Here is a 25,756-nt window from a genome sequence, read left to right on the forward strand (position 1 = left end):
GGTTATGTAAATTGGTGGGTGGGTGGGTGGATAGAAGGTTGAATGGGTAGTGGTTGGATGGATGGATGGACGGATGGATAAATGGGAGGATGAATAGATGGGTAGATGGAAGGTTGAATGGGTGGTGGATGGATGGGTGGATTAGTAGGTAGGTGGATGGGTAGATGGATGGATAAATGGGAGGGTGGATGGATGGGTGGGTAGGTAGTGGATGGATGTGTAGATGGATGGGTAGGTGGGTGGATAGAAGGTTGGATGGGTGATAGATGGAGGGGTGGACAGACTGGCAGCTCCTGTTGCTTTACAAAGAAGGACAAGGTTGATGTTCTCCTTCTCCTTATTTTTTTCTAGCTTTATGTCCTCAGTCAAGGACAATGTGTGTACCGGGGAAAAGTCTCTAATCTTGTGCCATACTTGAGGGATTTAGGTCTGAACTGCCCAACCTATCACAACCCAGCTGATTTTGGTAAGTAGAACCTTGACAAAGGGGCTCTTTTCCACTCTTGGTGAGTTTCTGCTTTTACCCAACACCCCCAAATCTGGAATTCCTTGAATATTGCATATGTGACTCCAGTGCCATCCTGTGGTGGAGCTTTTAAAAGCAGATTAGAGATTTTCCATCCTTCAGAGAAGATATCTAGGACCTAGAACAAGGATGCTGTTGTTTGGAGCTGTTTTTCCTAACGCTTTGTGTGTTAGGTTTCTGATTTAAAGGAAGGTATTTCTGAAAATAAATAACCTTTAAAAATAAAAAATGACCCTTTCACATTGATAACTGAGTCATTAAAATGCGGATTTAAGTTTCCACCAAACATAACAAAAAAGGTGATGCTCAGAGCCTGGAGACTAAGTTGATGGTCTGAGCTCCTCCTCTTGGATTGGCTGTCTCAGGGTTGGCAGCCAAGCATACTGTGTCTGGGGCCCTGAGATGTAGGAGCCCACCCCAGGGCTCGTTTTGCCCTGGCGCGGTCCCCAGGCCCCTCCCCTGGCCATGCCCTCCAGGGTGTCGATGTTGTTGCTGCTGGCTATCCCTTTTCCCCATCCACTGGGGCTCTGGGCCCAGCACCCCTTCTCCACACCGTGCCCCATACATCCGTCAGCAAGCTGCACAACCTCTCCAGGCTATGTCTCCAAAACCAAGTCTCCTCCACCAGGCTCTGCAAAGCTAGGGAGACTGGCAACCCTCCTGCCTTCTCTTTCTCTCAAGCTTCATATTCACTAAGCTGCCAAGTGCTTGAGACACCCCCACCCAGTCCCGTTCCTCCACCTCAGCCTCTTGCTGGGGTCCAGTCTCTGCCAGCACATTCTGCCTGCCCATGGCTGCTGCAAGGACGCCCCACAAGCTGGGTGGTCTAAATCGGCAGAAATTCATCCTCTCACGGTCCTGGGGCTGGAAGTCAAGGTGTGGGCTGGGCTGTGCCGCCTCGAAGGGCTCTAGGGGAGGGTCCTTCCTGCTCCTCCAGTTCCTGGGGGCTCCAGTGTTCCTGGGCTGGTGGCTGGGCCACCCCAGTCTCTGCCCATGTCCTCACATGGCTTTTTTCTCTCTGTCTCTGGGTGTCCTCTCCTCCTCTGGTAAAGACAACACTCACAGGACTCAGGGCCCACCCTAAATCCAGGACAGTTTCATCTCAAGACCCATAATAAATTAAACCTGCAAAGAGTGTTTTCCAAATAAAGCCACATTCTGAGGTTCTAGGTGGATATGAATGGGGGGAGGGGATCAGCCTTTCTCATCTATGTTTTCCCCCCAAACACCTGGCCACAGCACTGCCGGATTCCACATCTCTCCAACATCATCCCCCAAATTGTGTTCCATGAGACACCGTTCCCAGGCCAGGCTCCATCTTCTGAGAAGTGGGTCATGATGGGGGCGGGGCACAGAGTGGACAGGAAGGGGCCCAGGGGGAGGAGGGCCTCATCTAAAGAGAGGCTTTGGCATGTCGCAAAGGCAGTGGGTAGAGCCAATGATTGTCACACACTCGTTCCCCAGAGAGAGAGGCAGGTGGAAACAGGGGCCACAAAGCAGGGGTGGAGTGGGGAGGTCCAGGGCCTGCAAAAAGGAGAGGACCTAGGGCATAGGAAACCGGGCACATGGGACTGTGGGAAGGTCTCAGGAAGGGGGCTTCTGCTGTTCCCTCTGTGTCCCCAGAGAGAGGGCAGGAGGGGAGGGGAGAGGGGCCATTCGGAGCACAGTAGAGCAGGGTGGGCATGAGTGAGCAGGTGGGCCGGCCACGCTGGGCGTGTGTGTCGTCACTGACGATGACTTTCTCCTGTGGCAACACGTGCTGGTTTATGACAGAATCGAGGAGGGCTTGGCTGCCCTGGGTCAGGCTCAGCAGAGCAGACAGCTGCTGTGCCAGAGGGCAGAGCCCAAATACTGAGGCCGGGGACTCTGGGCTTCAGCACGAATGTCAGTGAGGGGAGGGGCCGTGGGAAGGAGGCGTGGGAGACCGCAGGTTGGGGGAGGGGAGGAGAGGCAGTCGTGTGGGGTGTGGAACCAGGGGCCACAGAGAGGCCGTGGGATCCAGAGACGGGGTCAGCAGAGGACACACTCCCTGGGGATCAGGAGGTGGGCTGAGGGTCCCAAGCTGGTGGTGGCAGCGGGCCGCTCTCCATGGTCCTGAAACACTGTCCCTGCAGCCATCCCCGCTGAGCCCACAGGGACACGCAAGCCCCCTCCTGCTCATCCCTTGGCTCCAATCCTGGGGCTTGGATGCCCGAGGCAGGCGTTCAGTCACATCAGTGGGTGAATAAGTTCACAGACGCACGAGCTCGTTCCCTCTGACTCCCTGGTATCACCATCTGAATTCTCATTTCTAGGGTCCTGACGTCATCCCTGGCCTTGCTGGGGGTTTCAGAGCTGACGAAATGTGGGTTGAGGAATGGTCTCATCCTATCACACAGCACCCCTATAATCGGTTAAAAGAACTCCCGCGATGCTCATGGCCATGTTGTTGCAAAACGACCAAGGCCTGGGTTCACATTAGCCACAGGGGGGCTCCTCCGCAGGGGGGTGGCGGGTAGCCGGGGGTGGGGGTGCTGGGACTGACCCGTGTGTGTCTCCGCAGTCATGGAGGTCGCGTCCGGCGAGTACGGTGATCAGAACGGCCGCCTGGTGAGAGCCGTCCGGGAGGGCATGTGTGACTCTGACCACAGGAGAGAGCCTGGGGGGGATGCCGAGGTGAACCCTTTTCTTTGGCACCGGCCCTCTGAAGAGGTAAAGCAGGCAAAACGATTGAAGGGGTCTAGAAAGGTAATGCAAAGCCCCGGCCCCCGCGGGACGGCTGCGCCTTGCACCCTGCCGCCTGGGGGCTCTCGCTCGGCCGCGGGGGGCTGCGTGCGGTGCTGGCAGCTCACGGCCCCCCTTCCCATGTGCGCCCGCAGGACTCCGCCTCCATGGAGGGCTGCCACAGCTTCTCGGCCAGCTGCCTCACGCAGTTCTGCATCCTCTTCAGACGGACTTTCCTCAGTATCATGAGGGACTCGGTGAGGCTGTGGGCCAGCGTTCTCTCGGGGCTGAGGGAGGCGCAGGGGGGTTTTCCGGTGTGGTCATCCTGGCTGAGCTGTCGGGCTGTTTCCCTGCCTTCGCACCGGTCAGCTTTCCGTCCACGGTGCTGCTGTGACAACACCCCCGGGGGCTCTGACAGTGAATTCAGGTCACGCTGGTGTCCTGTGTTGATGGCAGCGGCTGGTGGCCCTGCCCCCCATGTCTCATCCTGGGACCCAGAATGGAGACACGGCTCCTCTTCTGGAACATGGCAAAGGGCAGCCTGTCGGAGTTCCCGCTGGGGGCGGCAAACCCTCTCGTGCTCACTTGCCTCTGGTTGGGCCCGGGTGGGAGTGTGCTCCTGTCTCCAGGAGGCCCTGTGGGCACAGGGCGCTGGCAGGAGCGGGGGCGAGCGACCAGCAGCCGTGATCCCATCCACCTATCTTAGTGGACAACCTGGCAGGCTCCCTGCCGGGGAGGGCTCAGTGCCCAGCGGGGCCTTTGGGAACTGCGTTGAACACTGGGGGGCTTGTAGCTGCCCAGGCCAGAGCACTCCAAGGAGGGCCTCGGGTGTGTCCATTCTCTGCCCCCCAGCACTGTTTCACCTGTCCCCTCCTCTGAAGGCAGGCCAGGCAGCCCACCCTTCCTGCTTTTCGTGAAGGGGGTTTAACAGAGAATAGCAATTGCTTCTGGGGTGTGTGTGTCTGTGTGTGTGTGTGTGAGTGTGTGAGTTGGTTTAGGGTCGGGGCTTGCTTTTCTAGAGGAGAAATCAGGTGCCAGTGCCTTCCTCAGTCTCTGCCCGACCCCCGCGCACTCAGCGAGAACCGTGTCTGCCCCCAGGTCCTGACACACCTGCGGATCACATCTCACATTGGAATCGGCCTCCTCATCGGCCTGCTGTACCTGGGGATTGGGAACGAGGCCAAGAAGGTCCTGAGTAACTCCGGCTTCCTCTTCTTCTCCATGCTATTCCTCATGTTCGCAGCCCTCATGCCCACCGTTCTCACGTGTGAGTGTTGGACCCTACGCCCACCCAGCACTGGGGGACCCCGGTCAAGGCTCGGCCCATAGTTGAGTTTTCTGACACAGAATATCTTGGTTTTTCGAAGTATCATTTTCTTTGTTGACAGGGATGATCATATTTTCTCTTAGACAACAAAATAGGTACCATGTTTAAGCCAAAGGAATTAATCACTAATGGAGAAACTATAACCACTGTGGAAGGCTGACCAAAGAGAGAGTCCCAAAGTGTTCTAATCAGGAACCCCTGAAATCTTACTCCTTAACTGTTACCCCATTCACTCATTAGGCAGCCTTCTGTGGCCAAAGTTTGTGAGTGAATAAGGCTATTTTATATGGATTTCCACACAGTTCCAGATTATTTGCCAAGCACGCTGCCCTTGCTCACTTGGGCTGACCATAAACTCCAGCATAAAATTTGCCCCAGTGTCGCCTCCCTAAATGGCCTGAATGCTCAGGACCAGCTTGGGGGTTCTTGCCCGTGGGAGGAATCACACTGCTTCACTGTCGGCTTAGCAGGAAATACTTGTGCCAATCACTACAATAATGCTCAGTGTCCGAGCAGATGTTCTCCGCTCTTCGATCGTCCCCCTGGTGACCCTTTGGGTTATAAACACGGTCACGGTTGGAAGTTTTCCCAGGCCGGTGCATGGGTCTGCAGGTCTGAGCCCCGCCTCCGAGGGCCGTGCAGGCCGATGCCCCTCGCCCTCTCCAGCTCCGCACATGCGCGCCTGCGGGGAGTCCCGGCTCGCAGGCCGGGTGGGCCTGACCCCTTTGCCCTCCGTCTGTCTCCTAGTTCCCCTGGAGATGGGAGTATTTCTTCGGGAACACCTGAACTACTGGTACAGCCTGAAGGCCTACTACCTAGCCAAGACCATGGCCGACGTGCCTTTCCAGGTGTGGTAGCGGAGGGCGCGCTCCCCGCACTCCCTGCGGAGGGGGACGCCGTGTCCGGGGGTGCTGACCGGCCATGTGTTGCAGATCATGTTCCCCGTGGCCTACTGTAGCATCGTGTACTGGATGACCTCGCAGCCGTCCGACGCCGTGAGGTTCGTGCTGTTCGCCGCGCTGGGCACCATGACGTCGCTGGTGGCGCAGTCCCTGGGTCTGCTCATTGGAGCCGCCTCCACGTCCCTGCAGGTACCAGCGGAGGCGGGGTGGGGGGCGGGCCAGTGTGGCTGGGGCCCCTCCCCCCCAAAACGCAGCCGTCTCATTCTGCCCTGACCTCTCAGACCAGCTTCCGCAGGTGGACGCCCAGGGAAGGAACCGCCGAGGCCGGTCAGGGTTGGCGCGCTGATCGCAGCAGGGGCCCGTAGGTGGCCTCGGTGCCTGCCAGGCGCTGCTCCCGGTCCTTTCCTCGTCCTAGCTCACTGCGCCTCAGACACCCCACGAGCTAGGGTGGTGCCATTCCCATCTCACATTGGGGGAGACTGAGGCCCAGAAAGGGAACATGGTCTGGTCAGGGGCTGCCCCTGGCTCCGAGTCCAAGCTTTCAACGCCTATGTTCCGTTACCTCTGGGGGATCCGCTCCGCTGTCCCTTGGACCCCCGAGGGCAGCCTGTGCCCCTCCCCTGCCCCGGGGCTTCACGTGCCCCCAACCTGCCCAAGCCCGCACTGTGGCGGTTTCAGCGTGCCCTGGGCAGCTCTGTCCCCCAAAACAAAGCCACAGTCTGGTGAACCGGATGCCCGCCAGGCCTTCCAGCACACGCCCTTCGCACCGCTGCATGTGATGGACCCTCCGTTCCCGTCTTCGGAGCCCCCCACCACTTATTGATGGCTTAGCCTCCAGGAGGTCCCCTCCTCCGGGGACAGGCATAGCGATGTGTGCATGGGACAGCCGTGGAGAGCGCTTGGCCCACCAGCCGCCCAGAGGGCCTGGGAATGGTGCTCACTGCCCCTTCCTCCCTGGGGCACAGCGGCAGCACCCGGCTCTCTGCTCCCCCAGCTGCTGTGCCACGGCCTCGTCATCATTCACCTTGGCGTCTGCCCCCTGCGGGAGGCTCTCTCTCTTCACCCACGCCTGTCGGGGCCCTCTGCTCTCTGAGCACGATGTCCCAGCCCCTCCCTGTGTGGAGACAGGCTGCAGGCTGGAAGAGAGGGGCTGCTCGGTGCTGTCCTGGCCTTCGGTGACCAGCCTGGAGCGCTGGCCCTTTCCCAGTTGCTGTGACTCTCCCCATACATGTGGGATATGGCCTCCCAGGGACATCTGAGGAAACCGGGTGGGAGTCCCACCTGCTGCCCCTGAGCACGTCCCTGTGTGTCTCCCCAGGTGGCGACCTTTGTGGGACCTGTGACGGCCATCCCTGTCCTCCTCTTCTCGGGGTTCTTTGTCAGCTTCGACACGATCCCAGCTTACCTGCAGTGGATGTCCTACATCTCCTACGTCAGGTAGCGTGTGTGGGGTCTCGGATCACTCGGGAGCTCTATGTGGACAGAGGGAAGGGACAAAAGCCACTTCCTAGCCCCCAGCTAAAGGCCAGCATCATGCTTGCCCCATGAATTTGAGACTGTTGGTGCCTTTCATTTTCTCTTAAGTCTGGTGTGTCCGCACCATCTCTCACACACACACACACACATGCACACACACAAGAATTAAATAAATACTAGCAGTTTGTGCCTTGAAGAAGCTGTGGTGGACCCCGTGTTCTGCCCATTTCAGAGAGCTGCTGTGGGGGGCGTGTTTCCATCTCACAGCCCTCGTCCCTCTCTGGAATGAACAGCACTCAAACGAGGTTCTGACTGCGTAAATCCCGTGGAAACCACGTCCTGTTTTAAACATCCTAATGTCTTTGAACAAGAGTGTCCTGGCCCCTGGGTGCCGCAGTGCTTGGGCCTGGTCCTCTCTGCTCTGGGTCCTGGCACGTCGGCTTTACCGGGCAGTGCCCATCTCCAGAGCTCTTCTCCCCCAGCTCCAGCGATCCCATGTGACACACAAGATCCAAAGTTGGGAACAAGCTTTCTTTCTCTAGAATATCAGTTCAGACCCAGATATATTGTTCAGGAAAACAAAATCAAAACAAAGTGCCCGTACAGAGTTTCAGCAATCTGTGTGTGTTCAACGCCAAGAAATCAGAAACCCATGTCTTTCTTCTCAAAATTGGTGTTTTTGTTTGGACACTTTGGGCTGGACTGGAATGAGAGATGGCACGAGAGGGTTTAACTGAAACGCTCTCTAGTCCTTGGAAGGCTATTAGATCCTTTATTATATCGAACTGTGAAAAAGTTTGTCGTCTCAGGCGATCAAAGAGCCTTCAAGTTGGTTTCCTCCATTGAACAAGTAGCTCCTACCCATTCTGTTTGGTTTTGCGGGCGGAGGCTCCGGAGGAGACAGAAATCGGGCAAACCTCATCCAAGCCGGGTGTGTTTGTCTTGGGAGGCTGCTGCAAGGCTGGGAAGCAGTCGTGTGAAGAGGGGTCTCGGGGACAGCGCGTGGCCACGTGTGGATCACGGACGGCGTGGGGGGTGCTGCTTCCCTCTGCAGATGGACGCAGGCGCGAGGGCGTGGGGTCCCCTGGCCGTGGGGAGGGCCTTGCTGACGGCCAGAGCCTTCCTCTGTAGGTACGGATTCGAGGGGGTCATCCTGTCCATCTACGGGCTGGACCGAGAGGACCTGCACTGCGGCATCGATGAGACGTGTCACTTCCAGAAGTCGGAGGCCATCCTGAGGGAGCTGGACGTAGAGGATGCCAAGCTCTACCTAGACTTCATCGTTCTGGGCATTTTCTTCATCTCCCTACGCCTCATCGCCTATTTCGTCCTGAGATACAAAATCCGGGCGGAGAGGTAAAACACCCGAGCTCCAGGAGACACGGACATAGGCATCGCGGCCCAGGGCCCCTTGCGGAGCCGCGGGGACCGCTGCCGCCCCCCAGCCCCCGGCGGTGCTGCCCGCGTCCGCGCCCGCGCCTCTCTCCATCTCCCTTTCCAACTTCATCCGGGAAGAAGGTGTAGAAAGGTGTCGTGTCCTCATGCAGAATTTCACCCCACGGAGACCAGGCACGCAGAAACCCGCAGCAGAGTAGCAGCCGGGAGGCCGGGGAGGAAGGACCCGCGCCAGGGGCAGCCCGGTCTCAGGACGGTCGCTGTCGTCCTACGGTTCTGCCGCCTCCTCCGGGGAGAAGTCAATTTCCAAGCCAAAAGCCAATAACTCTCATTCATTTTAAGAAACTGTATCTTTTTAGTACTTGTTAAAGGAAATTATTCAGGGTAAATAACACACTTTGCTTAGAGACACGAGGGGCTTAACTAAGGCACGGAGCTGGTCTCATTTTCAGGCAAAACTTGGGAAAGATGCAGGCGCGGTCCCCAGCAGGGAGAAGGCTCTGGGGCTGCACGTGTTCCAAAAAGTCGAACAGAAAGCTGGAGGGTGACATTGGCCAACCTTCCCAAAGTCTTTTCTCCCCCCTCACCCCGCCCCGTGCTGCTTATTTTAAGCAAAAATACATTGTTTATTTCTTCCTAACTTTCTGAACATCTTAATTTCGCCTAAAACGTGTCTAGAAGATGAGCCTTGTTGATTTCTTGCACACATGTCCCTCTCCTCTCGTGTCACGTCGACTACCTCCACGGGAGCTGGGAGAGCTAGGCAGGTGACAAAGCCAGGGTGGCCGGGGAGGGCCTCGGGGCGCCACAGGAAGGAGCCACCAGTGGCGGGGGGCGGTGCCCAGACCTCGCAGCCTCCAAGGCCTTACAAGCAACCGGCACAGTCTGCGTAGCCCAGGCTCCTGTGGCTTGTTCAGACGGTGCACCGGGTTGTGTGTGAGGCCACTTTCCGAGCCCAGTGTCTGTGACATCCCCGCCTTCTCGGTGCTGAGCCCCTGCTGATGTCACAGACCAGAAGCTCCTTCTTCCCAGGGACGAAGTCAGAGAACAAAATCCCTGTGGGGCAGGAGTGGCAGGCGTACCTGCGGGGTAACTTGCCTCTTGCTTGTGTCCTGATGCCGTGTGCGTGCCAGCTGTCAGAGGCAGTGCGACCCAGCAGGAGGTCAGAGGAGACCAAGGAGGGAAATGGAGTTGCCCGCACTTGGCATCTCCCTGCCCGGGGACGGGGGTCTCCCAGGGACAGCCTGTTTTCGTGGGTGCGCTCATGCCCTGTCTGAGCCTATCTCCTCCGCTATGAACAGTAGCACGGCTGTCACCCCTAAAGGGGTCTTTGACTCCCCAGTTCTGTTCCCAAAACTTCTGTTTCCCACTTTAAAGAGAATGGAAGGAGTCTCATTTTACTCACATACAGATTTGACATGCAAATGCTTAGCAACCCTTTTTAACCCTTCCGTCCTTTGTAGTAAACGCACTGAGCGTATTAAACTGTAACTTTGAGTTTCACTCTTCCGTACAAAAGTGGCATTGCCTTCCAGATTAGAGCACTTACCCAGGATCGAACTTAGGCTTTATAAAGAGTCCTCACTTAGTTTCGAGACAGATTTGCCCGCGAGACGTCACAGGGCGGAAGACCCACCTAGGAGCAGGCTGGTGAAATGGAGGGTGGGGAGGGCTGTGATCACACCTGGCCTCACAGCATGTGTGGTCAGGAGTAGAGACCTCTTTCCCGCTGTGGCCCAGCAAGGACGGGGCCAGCCTGGAGCCGCACTGCGGGGCTGAGCCCACCCCCACAGGCAGCTCACATCATGTGCCCTGAACCCACCCCGCCGTTTCTCAGCCAATTGGGAAAGCGACAGTGAGATCCCTCGAGATTGAAAATCTGGTTTCCAAGTCTACCTGCGCCCTCGGAAGGAATCCCAAAAAACCCAGTCTCCCTGGGAGTTCATGCTCCCACGTTTCAATTTTCCATTGTTAATAAATTACCTTCATCCCTTTAATAGATGAGGAACCGAGTGAGGGGCCGATCTTGGGGGACGTGAGGGCTGTCAGCAGAGGAGACGGAGACGCAGACTCAAAGTAATACGGTGATTTTTGGAGGGAGGGAGCAGCCAGGCCAGAGGCTCTGCGTAGGAAGCCCCGGGACGCTGCCCGGCCCTCTCTACGGGCAGCGCCCCTGCTGGCAGTGATGCAAAGGGTGTGGTTTGCACTTCCCAGCCCTCCCAGAAAACATTTATTCCAATGACCAAAGATAATGTCCAAACAACTTACTGATTTGTTTTTCTAAATCATTGTGGTTAAGAGGTAGGTGACCGTGTCTTTCATACATTGGGACTGGAAGCAGGCCAGCTTGCCGGAGTTCGTTTCCAAACGGAATTTCTGAATGTACTGCCCCAACCCTGCATCTCGGACCTTCATTTGGAAGGAAGAACCAAATCTTGTCCAAAAGATGTGTAGCCTCTCTGTGTGTGTAAGGAGAGGCGAAAGTAGAAGTCCAAAGAACGTCGCTTTTAAGTGACATTTGTCAGGAGAGAAGGGGGAGAAGCTCGGATACTGCCCACTGCCACTGCTCCTGCTCACTGCTTCTGCTGCTGCTCCTGCACCTGCTCCTGCTCCTGCACCTGGTCCTCCTCCTGCTTCTGCTCCAGCACCTGCGCCGGCTCCTGCACCTGCTTCTGCTCCTGCTCCTGCACCTGCTTCTCCTCCTGCTCCTGCTCCTGCACCTGCTCCTGCACCTGCACTGCTCCTGCTCCTGCACCTGGTCCTCCTCCTGCACCTGGTCCTCCTCCTGCTCCTGGTCCTCCTCCTGCACCTGCTCCTGTTCCTGCTCCTGCTCTTGCACCTGCTCCAGCACCTGTGCCTGCTCCAGCACCTGTGCCTGCACCTGCACCTGTGCCTGCTCCTGCTCCTGTGCCTGTTCCTGCTCCTGTGCCTGCTCCTGCTCCTGTGCCTGCTCCAGCACCTGTGCCTGCTCCTGCTCCTGTGCCTGCTCCTGCTCCTGTGCCTGCTCCAGCACCTGTGCCTGCTCCTGCTCCTGCCTGCTCCAGCACCTGTGCCTGCTCCTGCTCCTGTGCCTGCTCCTGCTCCTGTGCCTGCTCCAGCACCTGTGCCTGCTCCTGCTCCTGTGCCTGCTCCTGCTCCTGTGACTGCTCCTGCTCCTGTGCCTGCTCCTGCTCCTGTGCCTGCTCCAGCACCTGTGCCTGCTCCTGCTCCAAGCACCTGCTCCTGCTTCTGCACCTGCACCTGCTCCTCCTCCAGCACCTGTTCCTGCTCCTGCTCTTGCACCTGCTCCTCTTCCAGCACCTGCACCTGCTCCTGCACCTGCTCCTGTTCCTGCTCCTGCTCCTGTTCTTGCTCCTATTCCTGCACCTGATCCAGTTCCTGCACCTGCCCCTGCTCCTGCTCCAGCTGCAGGCCTGGGCTCTGGCGCCAGCCCCCTTGGGAGCCTTCCACCTGCGCCCACATTCAGAGCACTTTGTGCCTCCCTTGCTCCTGCCCTCGCTGACTGTCAGCCAGAGAGATCAGTCCTTGAGAAGCCCTGCGTGGGTGCCGTGGGGGGAAACCCATGTAAACATTCACAGAAAAGATGCTGGAGTCTGCCGCAGTCATCGTGGGTGAAATGGAACCTAAGTTTCCAGATAGCAGCCCATCCTAGAGACCCACAGAAATGCTGGGTTCCCACCCCGAGAAGGGCACTACCAGGAGCTCAAGGACAGGTGGAGTCCCCTTGGGTTTTGGGCAGAGAGAAGAAGAGGCTGAGCCCTGGTGTCCTGAGCATCTTTCCCTACCTGGGGGTCCCAGGCCCTGCACTGGGGGCCGCACAGGTCCTCTGTCCATCCTCTAACTCAGCAAACATGGCCATTGGCAGTCCTGACGAGCTTGGGTCTGTCCCAGGCACTGAGGGCTCAGGGGGAGGGGACCCAGATGTGGCCTGGCCACAGTGGCGAGTGTAGCAGGTAGGGTGGGGGGAGTGCGTTCCTTCTGCAGCTGCAGAGCATGGGGCTGGGGGAGGGTGGGCGAGGCCCCAGGTCCCACGCCAGGGAAGAGCGCAGTCGACATTCGAGCCACGGTCTGACCCCAGGACCTTCTGTTTTGTTTTGCCATATCGTCTCCTGTTTGTAATGCACAAATACACACGAAGATACTTGGTAAAGCGTGGGGGCGCAATGCTAGTTTAGTGGCGACTCGTGGACTTGCTGTCACCACACAGAAAGCTGAGGTGGGAGGGTGGCCCACGCCCCCGCCTGCCCCCCTACCGGCCTCGAGGCTGCGCTGACTCCTGCCTCGTGGAGAGCAGCCGTCCTCTGCCCTTGCCTGGTCCTGGCTTCTCAACACAGCACACTTGAGGACTAGGTCGGCCTAGAGAGGGCTGGTGTGTGTGTGTGTACATGCACACACGTGCAGGCTTGATCCAGGTTTGGGCTCCCATAGTATTATTCTGTAGTCTTTGCTTTGTCTCTAAACGCTCCATCATCCTTTACTCCCAGAAGGAAAGACAAAATCCCTCCCTGCCTGCCTGTGGCGCACATGGTGACCAGCGTAGTCAAACCCCACTGAGGCTTTCGTCCAACGCTGGGGAAAGTAGAATGTGACAAAGGGCGAAACCAAACCCCCAAGACGGGGAGGTGCACAGTGTTGAGACTATGAAGTTAGACACTTGAACAAAATAAAGACCGCTAATAAATATTTTATATAAAACTTTTTACTTGTGTTCAGTGTTAAATGCTTCAAGGTCAAAATGATTTGCTTAACTCTTACTGGGCAAAATGGGCCTTTAGTTTGCATTTTGAATATATTTGCTGTACGTCTAATGAGAGTTCCGCGTTATTACGTAGTGTCCTGGTCTGACACCCTCCGACTGTACAATCACTTTCTTTCTGGGACACCTTCCTGTGCTATGAGGGACTGTCTTCAAGGTTTATGCTTTCCCCCTCCCCACCCGCTCCCTCCTGCCTTGTTAATGTTGGTCACAACCTTGGAAATTGCCAAGACCCCCATGTGCTGAGGCCGGAGCCTTCCCTCCCTGTCCCTTCCTGTCCCTCCTGCCTTAGAGGGGGCTCAGGGGACACGGGCACTGGCAGTGACTCCTCAGAGGGATGGGACACCCCTCGCTCATTGTTCTCATGCTCCTGGAAACCCTCTTCTCTGGCCTGGTCTCTGCAGAGATGGCTGCGATAGGGAAAACGTGTCCTCCTGAGGTTGGGCTCCCAGAGTGGACACGAGCAGGACCTCGAAGGATCCTGGTGGTATGAGCTGTCTCAGCACCGTGGACCCAGGACTTCCAAGGACGTGGTGCTTGGGGCATGGCCTTCAAACTCGTCTGCAAAACTGGAGGGCATCCCACGTGCGGAACCCGCTCGTAATGGCGCCGTGTGCCCCCCAGCTCCCTCTGCTTCTCCTTCTGCACCTGCCCCTGCAGACCGGCCAGCTGGCCCGTGGCCCAGCTGCCATTCACGCCAGGGTCCTTCTGGGTCACTGTCCTTGATCTCTCATGTCAGGGAGATGCCTCTGGGATGATCGGCCTCTGCAGAGCCCGTACCCGGAGGCTCCTGGGGGCCAGCAGCAGCCAGAGCCGGGGACCAAACCCCAGTGCGCGTTAGCAAGCCCAGCTCAGCCTCTTGCTAACACCCAAGCCTCCGGGGCAGGAAGGCGGGTGAAGGTGGCCCTCAAACCCTCTGCTGGGGTAGCGGGTCTCCCACAACCACTGCACCTTCTTCCCGTTCCTTTTCCTCGTCTTTGTACAAACAGAAGGGTTTAGCCTTAGCCCAATTTTGTATGTTACCTCTGAACACGCCAACTTGGAATCATTCCTCCAACAGACGCTTCTGTGGCCTCATTACGAGCGCACAGAGGCCCACTGAGGAAGACCACTCCGCATTTTTATAGAGCTGGTCTGTATCCATTGTGCTCAGAGCCCCTAATGCCTCCCAAAATAGTCCCCGGGCATCCAAAAGGAGAAAACGGTGGTGCAGCCTAGGTACGACAGAACGAAGGATTGCCCTGGGTGAGGGCACAGTGTAGGGGCTTTCCGGGGCATTAAGACCATTGTGAAACTGAAGAGGAGGGAGCAGGGGCCTAAAAGTGTCCGTGTTTGATCACAAGCCCGGGGTCGGCGGGGAGCTCGATGGCTGTGTCTGGGCTCCCATTTCTGAGGCTGCAGGGAAGGGGAGGCAGAGCCCGCCTGGGGACCCTTCCACAGCTGGAGGGCTGGGTTTACCCGGATCTGCCTCACCTTCCCGGGAGACACCCCAAGACCCCACGACCACCAGGCTCGCAGCCCAAGCCGAGGACACAGCCACAGGCACATGAGCGTTTCTCCCTAGGCTCGTGGTTTCAGAGCTGGTCTTCCAGCCCCCATGCAGGAATCAAATTTGGGGAACAGCATGTGCCCCAAGCCACATCAATAAGAAGGAGCAAAACCCAAAATTACTACATTCAGCTCAGATTTTCCCAGCAGAGCAGCTCCTCTCTCTCCCTCTGGGAGCATCTGCGTAAATGGAAGAGGGAATCCCGCTGATCGCCTTTGGGTGCCTTTGGCCTACACTTTCCACGTGTATGTCAACGTGGCCCCGGTTTTGCGCACGGTTAAATGGTTTTCCCTTCCATTCACCATAAGCCTCCTGCCGGGAGCTCTGCACGCGGGAGCCGCTCCCACGTGCCGCAGGGCGGGGCGAGCGGGGTGAGATGCTGAGGCCCAGCGGGTGGGCGCCACGACCCTGGGCCTGGTGGTCGAGGCCCCCAGACCAGTTTCCCAGGAAGGAGGCTGTAGAAGGTCCTTGCTACCTAACCCCCACACAGGTGCACTGTTTACCTCCCACCTTCCCTGCCCAGAATGCTGGCCTGACAGCAGACCCTAGCCCAGCCATGAGATAGTATGGCAGCTTCCAGAAAGAGTGCTTGCCCATTCTGCAGCACAGGTTACCCAGATGACCTCCCCTCCTGGGGGGCCTTGAAGATGCCCTCTCCTGCTGGGCAAATCCGTTAGGCCTGAGGGAGAGGTGAGTCGTGGGGAACACGGGGTCAAGGTTGAGAGCCCTATATTCACAGGTTCCTGGAGATCCCAGGCTGCAACCCGAGCTGGGTCTTAGTTTTCCTGGAAGTATTTTGATGGTCATGGTAGCTCTTTTGTTCTAGTTTTACATTTTTTTAAAAAATAGTTCTGTCATTATGTACCCCAAAGTTCTCTTTCCTGTGATGTTTGGAATACAGGCTGCCTGAGTTTAATCATAAATATCTCATTGTTTAAGTCCCCGGCCAATTAAAAATGATGGCCAGTGTCCTATCATCCAAATTACTAACAAAACAGACCACCAGAGCAAGGCAGGGGGCTTTACCGTTTTTAGAGTCTCGAGATCCCTGTAGATGCGGGTGAAATGTAATTTGTTGAAGAAGTTACTCTCTGTAACCAACCCCTTCCCCCTCATTTGTCTGTATCTCCCTTTGTAGACAGATGGGTCAGAGAGCCGCCTGGGGGGAGCTGTTGCCTTTTATTAGATGAACCGCTACTTCGTGTCATCCCTTGGTTATTCCAAAGCAAGAGTCAATGCAAGTAACATTTTCAATCAACGTGCAAACGCGGGCACACACCCGTGTATCTGTCTAAGCTGTGACCGTACGCTCCCTGCTGTTTAGAACCCTGGATGGACGAATTTACAGCGATCTTGCCTTGTTCCTTAGCGAATACTGTGGCTTGCACTAGCCAGAGGTTTGCACTGTTGTAGAGAGACGCCGCACCTATACACATATATATTTAAAAATAACGTCTGCTCTCTCTCTCGGGCGGCTGTTCATCGGCCATCCCGCTCCGCCGGAACAGAGACCAGAGCAGAGCCTAGAATGGGAGCTTTGTAACTGCACCTTATAGGCCGAGACCCTGTTGTACATATTTCTGTAGTCATCTCCTTAGAAGATTTGTATGTGCATTTTTTGCAGAACTTGAACTTTGTTTTCTGAAATTAGACGCCACTTATGAAAATGTGACAACAAGCAAATAAAACACTGTTATTTTCAGACTTCTACTTCTCTCTCCTTCGTGCTTTCCACAACGCCAGCCCTCACCTGCACCGGGAGACTTGGCCTGGGGACTGGGGGAGACCCACTTTTTTTTTTTAAGATTTTACATATTTATTTATTTGAGAGAGAGAGAGAGCAGGCAGTGGGAGGGGAGGAGCGAGAAGGAGAGAGATAATCCAAAGCAGACTCTGAGCTGAGTGCAGAGCCTGACCTGGGGCTTGATCCCAGGACCCTGAGATCATGTCCTGAGCTAAAACCAAGAGCGGGATGCTTAACCCACTACACCCCCCGGGCGTCCCGGAAGCCTCAGGCTTAATGGAGCAGTTCCTGGGTCAGCGTTGTAACAGATTTGCATGAAGTTGGGAAGAAAAGAGTGACGGGGTGCTGTGCCAGCCCCCACTTGTTTGTGGGAGCACAGGGTCAAGTGCATTTTCATGGACTGTCTCATTTGAATGCCCTTCCAGGGTGGGGAAGGCAGAGAGCAGCAGCCGGCCCCATGTCACGGGTGAGGAAGTGAGGCTCAGGGGTTAGACCACTTGCCCGAGGCACTGGTGGAAGCTGAATTCAGAGGCCGGTGGTCTAGGCAGGGCTCTTAGCTCCTTCATCACCCTCCCGCCATGGGAGGAAGACCCTGTAGGACTGAGAGCTAAGGAGGAGAATCCATCTGGTCACAGCTAAGGGGAAACCTATCCCCCATGACCAGAAGAAACTTCTTCCAGATGCTTTGCCAAGGGGCAAGATGACGGGTGAGTCAGCTCCAGGACTCTCTGCTCTGGGGACCCCATATAGGTCAGCACTGGGGCTCAGGCTGGGCCTGGGCGCAGGTTTCACTCTGGGATCATCGCCTGGGCGTGACTGTGATGGGGAGGACCGGGTTACCTTCGTAGGTGTGCGCGCAGGGACGCAGAGAGAAAAGCCACGGTCCCATGACTCGGCACTTCCCGTCCCTTCTTCTTGCCCAAGCTTCTCTGTCCCCAGACGTTGTGCTGTGCTCCCAAACCACTCGCCACCTTCCCGCATCGGAATCCCCCTTCCTTCCACACTTTTTCCCGATTTATCTTTATTAGAATCTTCAAGTTCCATAAATTCTCCGTGTTCACTTTAACAAGTGATACGGAAGTGAATAACCCGGCCCGCAGCCCATCCCGGGCACGCCCCGTGAGGTTCCCGGAGTCGACAGCGAACAGCCGTTTATTCGCCCTCCCTGGTCACTCCCAGAGAGACAGACACGGCGTCCCCAGCCTTCCATCCCTCACTTGCCTCTCCTCGCACGGTGTCGCAGACGGCGCTCCAGACCGGAGTGGACAGCAACAGCTGTGTGGCACACCGTCGTGGGAATGTTCCAGAATCCCTGCAGCCGTCTGCCTTCTGGTAGACACCGTGGCTGTTTCTACAATAACCACCAGGCTTCAAAACAAATCTGAAAATCTGGAAAGCATCTTAAACTGACATCCTTACCACTGACGATTTGAATCCCAGAAGCTCTTCTGGAAACGCAAGTGGAAGGAAATCCAAAAGTGAAACGGGCGCCCAGAGAAGGTGGGGACCTGCAGCCCCCGTGTGTGTCTCCTCACTCCCACGGTGCCCCTGAGGGAGCTTTTAGGACAGTCCCACGTGGTTGACACTCTGTCCCTAGCCCTCTGGCCTCCCATTACACCTGGACATGGTGACTCTTGGGGCCTATAGGTGTGCGGGGGGACGGGAAACCCTCACAAAGCTGCGAGGCCTCGTGATGCTGTCAGGGAAGATTAGCCCAAGAGGGTCCTACCCCATTGATGGGAACTAATCTTTGCTGATCGCCGTGACCTTGGCAGTCCAAGTCCGTGTTCCTGTTAACCTCATTCTCCAGAGAGACAACAACATAAGAAATAGAGGTCAAACCTTACGGCAGGTCACCGTTCTTGACGGATCAGCTGACGTCCCCCCGGCTGCTTCCTTCCTCTCTGCTCATCCTGCCGTGCGAGCCGCCAGCTGCCTGGGTCGCTCTGCGCCGTGCTGCCCCACTTGGGAGACGCTAATCGGGCCACAAGGAGGCGTGCCGGCAGCCTAGCCTGCTGGCACGGTGACCTCAGAACTTGACTTATTTCTCCTGATTCCCTAATCCAGTTGTCATCTTTGACAGCAGGTGGCAGGAGGAGAGGGCATCTCTGCACATCCCGAGACAGAAAGTTCCTGGGGGCAGGTGAGAACTAGGACCAAAGTGGGGGGAGGGCAGGGGTGGGTGTCCAGGGGCTCCCTCTAGGGGGCGCTGGGGCTGTGCACCGCCGGCCTCGGGGCTGTGGAGGACAGAGCCCTAGGGAGGCAGGTCTGTGGGAGGGAGGAGAAGCGGGGGCACCTGGGCCCCACAAAACCAAGGAGAGAAAGGCTGGAGCATCCAGGCCAACAGGGGCAAAGGCAACTGCCAGGTGAGAAGTGGCTAATAATTCTCGTGCCCCGAGCTGCAGTAGGTAGAGGTGGGTCCGACACCAGGAAGGGAGCAACGCCCCCTCAGAGGCCATCTGGTAGGACCAATGGCTTTGAAGACAAGATGAGCCAGCCCAGAATGGGGCCCGCGGTAAAGTCTCAGAGGTCAGCTCCATTCTTGGAGCAGAAAGTCAGTAAATCAACAAAGAGAGATACAATCACAGTTGGGTTTATAGACATATAATGGAAGGAGAGAGAGAGCTCATTTAATAGGAAACGCACCCCGCTAAAGTGTACAATTCACCGCTTCCCAGCGTCCTCACAGAATCCTGAAGCTGCTACCACTCTCTGGTTCCAGAAGATTCTCGTCATCCCCAGAAGGAGCCCATCACCAGTCACTCCCCCGCACCTGCTTCCTCCCAGCTCCTCGCAGCCACTAACTGACTTCCTGTCCCTTGGATGTACCTGTTCTGGGCCCATCATGTGGGTGTGATCACGTACATGTCGCCTTCACTTGGCAGAAAGCACAGGTGAGCAGCACACGACACAGGAGAAGCATCGCGCCAGCTCAGAAAGGTGGAGACACCCCGTCCCCCAAAAGGGTTATGGCCCTCCGAAGTGTGCCGGCTCTGAGCTCCCAGGTGTCCTTGAGTCTGCATCTTGCTGTCACAGTCATTAAATGCCCTCTGATGTACATAGCCATTGTCCCCAGTTTGCCGATGGGGACGTGGAGGATGGGAGGATGTCTAACTCTTTCCAGAGCGTGACCAGTGATGACCAGAGGTCCGAGGGGAGAATTTCCAGCCTCTGCCACCCAGGACCCTGAAGGGCCTCAGAGCAAACACACAGTGAGGGAGAGTTTCCTGGGACAGTCGCTGTGCCACAGGCCACCCACCTTCCTCTCTGGAAAGTTTCAGGATTCTTAGACCAGAGCGGTGAATTCCGGTGACCGGCCAACATATTCTGGGACGATACAGACCCACGCAACCCACGCAGAAGGAACTACTGCCAAATAAGAATGTTAAAGGCACACTCTTTTTTAATGTTAGATTTATTTTATTCTTTTTAAAAATTATTTATTTATTTTTTAAAATTTCTTTTCAGTGTAACAGAATTCATTGTTTATGCACCACACCCAGTGCTCCATGCAATCCGTGTCCTCCATAATACCCAACACTAGGCTCACCCAACCGCCCGTCCCTCTCCCCTCCCAAACCCTCAGTTTGTTTCTCAGTGTCCACAGTCTCTCATGCTTTGTCTCCCCCTCCCATTTCCCCCAACTCCCTTCTCCTCTCCATCTCCCCCATGTCCTCTGTGTTATTTATTCTTTGTGTTCCACAAGTAAATGAAACCATATGATAATTGACTCTCTCTGCTTGACTTATTTCATTCAGCATAATCTCTTCCAGTCCCGTCCATGTTGCTACAAAAGTTGGGTATTCATCCTCTCTCATGGAGGCATAATACTGCATAGTGTATATGGACCACATCATCCTTATCCATTCGTCTGTTGAAGGGCATCTTGGCTCTTTCCACTGTTTGGCAACCATGGCCATTGCTGCTATGAACATTGGGGTACAGATGGCCCTTCTTTTCACTACATCTGTATCTTTGGGGTAAATACCCAGTAGTGCAACTGCAGGGTCATAGGGAAGCTCTATTTTTAATTTCTTAAGGAATCTCCACACTGTTTTCCAAAGCGGCTGCACCAACTTGCATTCCCACCGACAGTGTAGAAGGGTCCCTAAAGGCACACTCTTACTGCCCAGCTGGACTGAAGAGTGGGGAAGCGCATGTACACACGACAGGAAGTAATAATCAGGTTTAATGGCCACAGTGTGTTTGTAAGGGGGTGGAGAGCCTAGCATTTATGTCCCCTTCCCACCAGTAGCAAGGGAGTTTGGCTTTCCCCCGGGCAAGACAAAGTTCTCGTTCTGCGGGTTCTGGAAGGTTCTACACACGTGTACCATGTCCAAGTTGCTGAGAAAGGTGTTCAATCTCAAAATGAGCCCTGGGTCCTATGGAACCCAATTCATTATGCAACTCACCCAGAGCCTCTGCTGGGCGACCAGCAGGTGGAGGTGTAATGGGCACCCTTTGGGGCCCTCTGGGGGTTGCTGAGCGGCCAGGGTGCCCGAGAGGACCAAGAGCGGCATCATGCTGCCTGCGGCCCCACAGAAGCTTCCAGAATGTCCCAGCATTGACCCTCAGCAAGGCTGTGTCCTTGAATAAATTTCTCTCCACTTCCTCATTGGTAAAGAGTAAATATGTGATTTCTCACAGCAGTTTGAGTAAAAGGGAAGATAGGTCTCCAGTCCACGCTACAGCGCATCCTAGCCCCCAGTTTTAACACTGGTTAGTGCTTTCTTGGGTGCTCCATTGACAGCGGCGGTCCCCAGCCAAGGACATTGCTTAAAAATCCTGAGGAAGATCCTCCCCCCGGGAGACCCCCAGCCAGTCCCGCAGGACTCAGGGAAAGAACTGGGCTCTGGGGCACTTGGGGCTCCTGGCAAGCAAGTCATTAGAAGTAATTGCTCAGACTTAGTTTGTGTGTTTCAGTGTTGTGGTTTTTCTTTTTTATTAACATAGAATGTATTATTTGCTTCAGGGGTGCAGGTCTGTGAATCATCAGGCTTACACAGTTCACAGCACTCACCATAGCACATACCGTCCCCAGTGTCCATCAACCAGCCACCCGGTCCCTCCTACCCCCTCCCCTCCAGCAGCCCTCAGTTTGTTTCCTGAGATTAAGAGTCTCTTATGGTTTGTCTCCCTCTCTGGTTTCGTTTTTTGTTTCATTTTCCCCTCTTTCCCCTACGATCCTCTGTCTTGTTTCTCAACATTCTCATATCAGGGAGATCATATGACAATTGTCTTTCTCTGATTGACTTATTTCACTCAGCATAATGCCCTCTAGTTCCATCCACATGATCGCAAATGGGAAGATTTCATTTCTTTTGATGGCTGCATAGTATTCCGTTGTGTATATATCCCACATCTTCTTGATCCATTCATCTGTGGATGGACATCCAGGCTCTCTCCACAGTCTGGCTGATGTGGACGTTGCTGCTATAAACATTTGGGTGCACGTGCCCCTTCGGATCACTACGTTTGTGTCGTTCGGGTACAGCGTTGTGTTTTTAAACCCAGCAGATCACTGTGGCACCTTTACACGAGGTTGAGACCCAGGAACGAGGTAATCTCTCCCCCACGCCCTGCGTCTGTTGCGGCTGGGAACACGAAGCAGAGCAGCATGGCCCACGTGGGCAGGCCTGTCACCTGACCACGCTCTTCCAGAGGGGCTGCAAGCCGTGGGTGGCACGTGGGAAGAACGGCCCATCGGGGTCACCAACACCACCCCCGGGCTGGCAACAACCACCAACCCCGCCGCAGACAGGGGGCTCCCCAGGGAACCGCGTCCCTCCCCAGGCACCCCCTCCTGCCCCGGGGCGGGGGGGCGGCCTTCGCACGGATCCCGAGGAATGAGACGCAGCTGCAGGCTTCGGGCAGACACAGGAAATGAGCGGCAAACACAGGATTCGCCCTCACTCAAAAATTCCTCGGCAACACTGACTTGGTGTTTCTCTGTCGCTGAACTTAGAGCCTCCACCCAGGCACTTGTGGATAAATCCAGTCTGGGGTCTCCTGCCCCGTGTGCTGGGGGCTTGCGGGTTTCCTGGCTTCTAACAGGGGTCAGGGTCCTGCTTGGCCTGCCCTGGGGGCACTTCTCAGTGCGTCCAGGTGGCTGGGGTGGGTGGCCCGGACTTCTGCAAGCTTCCTCCAAACATGGGTTCTCGTCCCTCCAGCTTCCCCTGGGCTAGTGCATGCCTTTGGGGGGGGGGTCCCAGACACTTGGGGGCCCCCTGCAGGTTCACAGAGCTGCCTCTAGCTCTCTCTGGTGGGACGCAAAGCAGCCGTGTGGCCATGGCTACTCACTGACTTGAGGGCACTGGGGGCCCCGGCTCTCTCCCTCCTTCCCCCAGAGGCTACCCCCCACCCCGGTGCCCTGACCATGAGCTGAGGATGACCCCCTCCTCTACTCTGAGAGCTTGGAACTGCTGGGATGGGGGGGTGGGTTCTGCAGACCTTGGAACCAGCCAGATTCTGGGCTCCCATCCCCCTCTCTGCTGTGTGACCTTGGACTCCTGACCTCACGCTCTGTGCCTCCCCTCGCTTCCTTGTAATCCATACCTCGGCAGGGCTGCTGTGGGGCCCTGTGACGTAAGATGCGTGAAACAGGACAGCCCCACAGCCGTGAGCCTTCCTTAAAGGAGCCGGAACTGCCCCTTTATCATGTGTAGGGGGCAGGGCACCCAGTGCTCCCCGAGACCCTCCTATCTTCTAGTCCAGGTCTCTCCCCCAGCACGGAGCACCTCTCTGGGGGTGGGAGATGGAGGGCACAGACCACACCCGGGGTTCGGCTCATCCACAGGAAAAGGAGAATGAGAAAGAACTCTGAAATGTTGGCAAAGATGTTTTCCCTTAATTGATGGAGACAGGAGGTCGGTCTGTAAGTGCGGCAGTGAGGGGGTGTGACTCCCCACTGCAGGGATCCTGGTCTTTGACACACAGGTCAGGTCGGAGCCAGGATTTCTGGAATCGGAACTGGTCCTTTGGCACATTGGTGGTGTCAGTGGGGAGAGATGGAGGATGGGGAGGATGGGGACCAGGCAGTCCTTGTTCACAAGGGAGGGACCACGGGGCTTTAGGGCTCTGGCCAGCTCCATCCCAGCCTCGAAGGGGCGCAGACCCAGCTACAGACCCGACCTTCCCAGGTGCCTGCCTCGGGGTCCCCCAGCACTGTGACTTGGGTGGGGCTAGGCTCGCCAGTGCGGGAGCGCCTGACACCAGGCTTTACCCCCTGAGCCTCGACAGCTGCTGGAATACTGGGGAGAAATGGATTGTTCCAGAAAGCGGGAGCAGAGCCCCTAAATGGGAAGTAAGGGTGCAGAACACTGGGGCAGGTGGGAGCCAAGGTCTTGTTATCCCCGCTTCTGTGGGCCCGGTGACTGTCCCCCACTGACCTGGGTAGGAGGGGGAGGGGGCTTTCGGGAGGTGGCCCTACGGGAATAGAGAACACATCTGTCAGCCTTTGGGATTTTTTTTAAATTCAAAAGCTGTGATTCAGGTTTAAGATGGAAAGGATGGGAACAAACAGGCCAGGGAGGCAGGGGTCTCCTGGGGTTGCCCGGCTTTCGGGTATCAGGCAAGAAGAGGCAGGAGACCTCACCGGGAGACGAGGCTCATCCCCGCAGAGCCCACCTCCTTATTTCACAAGACCCCTTTGGATCTCCTGAAAGGAAGTCATACTTAATAATTTTATGCTTAATGACATGCCTACACACAAAGTAAGATCACTACGCATATCGTCCTATAAAATGGGAGAAGTAGAGGGAGAGGGATGGCGGCTGGAGGGACACCACATGTTTCTGAGTGCCCGCCCTCCGCATATCGGCCCGGAGGAAGGTGTCAGAGGCGTGGGCGCTCGCCCCTGCACAGAACCCCACACCCCCCATCCTCCAGTGGGAGCACCACCTAGGAAATCAGGGAGCCCCAGGCCGAGAACCACTGGCCAAGACCATGTGTCCCTGGGCCCCCATCACCCCACAAGGCCTTCAGCCCAGTCCTGGCGACGTCCACCTGCCGAAGACCACAGTAACACACGAGCCGTCTAGGGACACCGCGCACCCTGGGCATCTCGGTAAGATGGTGTTAGCGAGACAAACTCGATAGGACTTGGGTGTGTGTTATGTGACTTGGCTCAGGACTGGGTGCTGGCAGGAGGCAGAGGGAGCTGAGAGACTGGGTATCCCAGTAAATCCTTGTCTGGGACGGGGTGGCTAGAAGGGTCGGGGCTGCCGTACACGGGCCAGCCAGCAGGGGGGGCTGGTGGTCCCTGGGGTCCAGACCTGGTCAGCGGGTGGGGGCCTGGCTGGGGCTGGGGTGTCTCCAATGAGGTCCGCGGCCTGGCGGGTTGCAGGCGGTCTGTGAACTCGTCTGTGAGCTTAGCACAGCCCCTCATGGGCTCGGGACAAGGCTATGCTGAGGCCCGACACTGAAAGGGAAATCCTGAATCGGAGCCATCAAGGTAAAAGGTAAAGTGGCCTGGCAGGGTCCCCCGATCATCTGATCCCCCAGAGGCTTTAAGGGGACATGTGAGACACGGTTTTGCCTGCTCCTTTGGCTTTGACGCAGGCTGAGGAAGAGTTGTGACCTTGGGGCCGGGGTCAGCATCTGCACCTTGGACTTGGCCATCCCATCCTCCCCGAGAGCCCACGTGCTTTTGTGGGTGGGCGTCTGCACCCCCAGAGGGAGCTGCCTGGTGTCTCTGCCCGGCCGGCCCTTGTCTGGGCCGGGACCCGCCCTGCAGACTGAGGCCTCAGAAGCTCCCCAGATGACTGTAGCAACTACAGTCCCTCCTTGAAGATGCTGTGATGCTATTGGCTTGGGGGCGCAGGTTAGCATTCACACTGCCCGGGACCCCCAGGGAGCAGGGAGCAGACAGTCTGAACACGACCCGTGTGAAGATCCCCCGTGCCCCCTGGGGGAACCACAGAGAGAAGTTTGGGGAGATAACTTTGAGCTCCAGGATGAGATGATTAAGACCCCCAGCCCCCCCAGATGATTCTCCTGAGCTGGGGGGGGGTCCCTGGAAGGAGGCCCTGTGCTGGAGAGAAGGTTGTTTCTGCATCTGAGTCTGACCTGGGTTCTCCCCAATTACCCAGGAAGACGCTCTTAAAACTAGAATGCACGAGGAGGGGACAGAAGACTTTGCCCGGGGGTGGGGGTAGGGGGCAGGACTGTCCCCCGTGGTGGTGTCTGGGCTGTGATGGGGCAGGGGCCTCCGATCCAGCCGGGGTGGGGGGCAGGACCGTCCCCCGTGGTGGTGTCTGGGCTGTGATGGGGCAGGGGGCCTCCAATCCAGCCGGGGTGGGGGGCAGGACCGTCCCCCGTGGTGGTGTCTGGGCTGTGATGGGGCAGGGGCCTCCGATCCAGCCCGCGAGTGGGACGGCG

General features: G+C 56.7%; 1 protein-coding gene across 2 annotated transcripts in view; it reads left to right on the top strand.

Annotated features, from left to right (window-relative positions):
* LOC111155732 (ATP binding cassette subfamily G member 1) overlaps positions 1–10,924 on the top strand; it is a 54,508-nt gene extending 43,584 nt beyond the window's left edge. The window contains exons 8-15 of one of the 2 annotated variants that reach the window (XM_022516096.1): positions 352–466; positions 3,069–3,253; positions 3,385–3,486; positions 4,328–4,496; positions 5,304–5,404; positions 5,489–5,647; positions 6,777–6,895; positions 8,066–10,924. In XM_022516096.1, coding sequence (XP_022371804.1) covers positions 352–466; positions 3,069–3,253; positions 3,385–3,486; positions 4,328–4,496; positions 5,304–5,404; positions 5,489–5,647; positions 6,777–6,895; positions 8,066–8,294 — 1,179 coding nt within the window. In that variant the 3' untranslated portion in view covers positions 8,295–10,924. The remainder of the gene's footprint in view (positions 1–351; positions 467–3,068; positions 3,254–3,384; positions 3,487–4,327; positions 4,497–5,303; positions 5,405–5,488; positions 5,648–6,776; positions 6,896–8,065) is intronic. The other variant, XM_022516097.1, reaches the window with a different exon arrangement.
* The last annotated feature ends 14,832 nt before the right edge of the window (positions 10,925–25,756 follow it).

Source organism: Enhydra lutris, unplaced genomic scaffold (assembly GCF_002288905.1).
Source record: "Enhydra lutris kenyoni isolate GAN:26980312 unplaced genomic scaffold, ASM228890v2 scaffoldscaffold43, whole genome shotgun sequence".
In the NCBI taxonomy this organism is placed as follows: domain Eukaryota; kingdom Metazoa; phylum Chordata; class Mammalia; order Carnivora; family Mustelidae; genus Enhydra; species Enhydra lutris.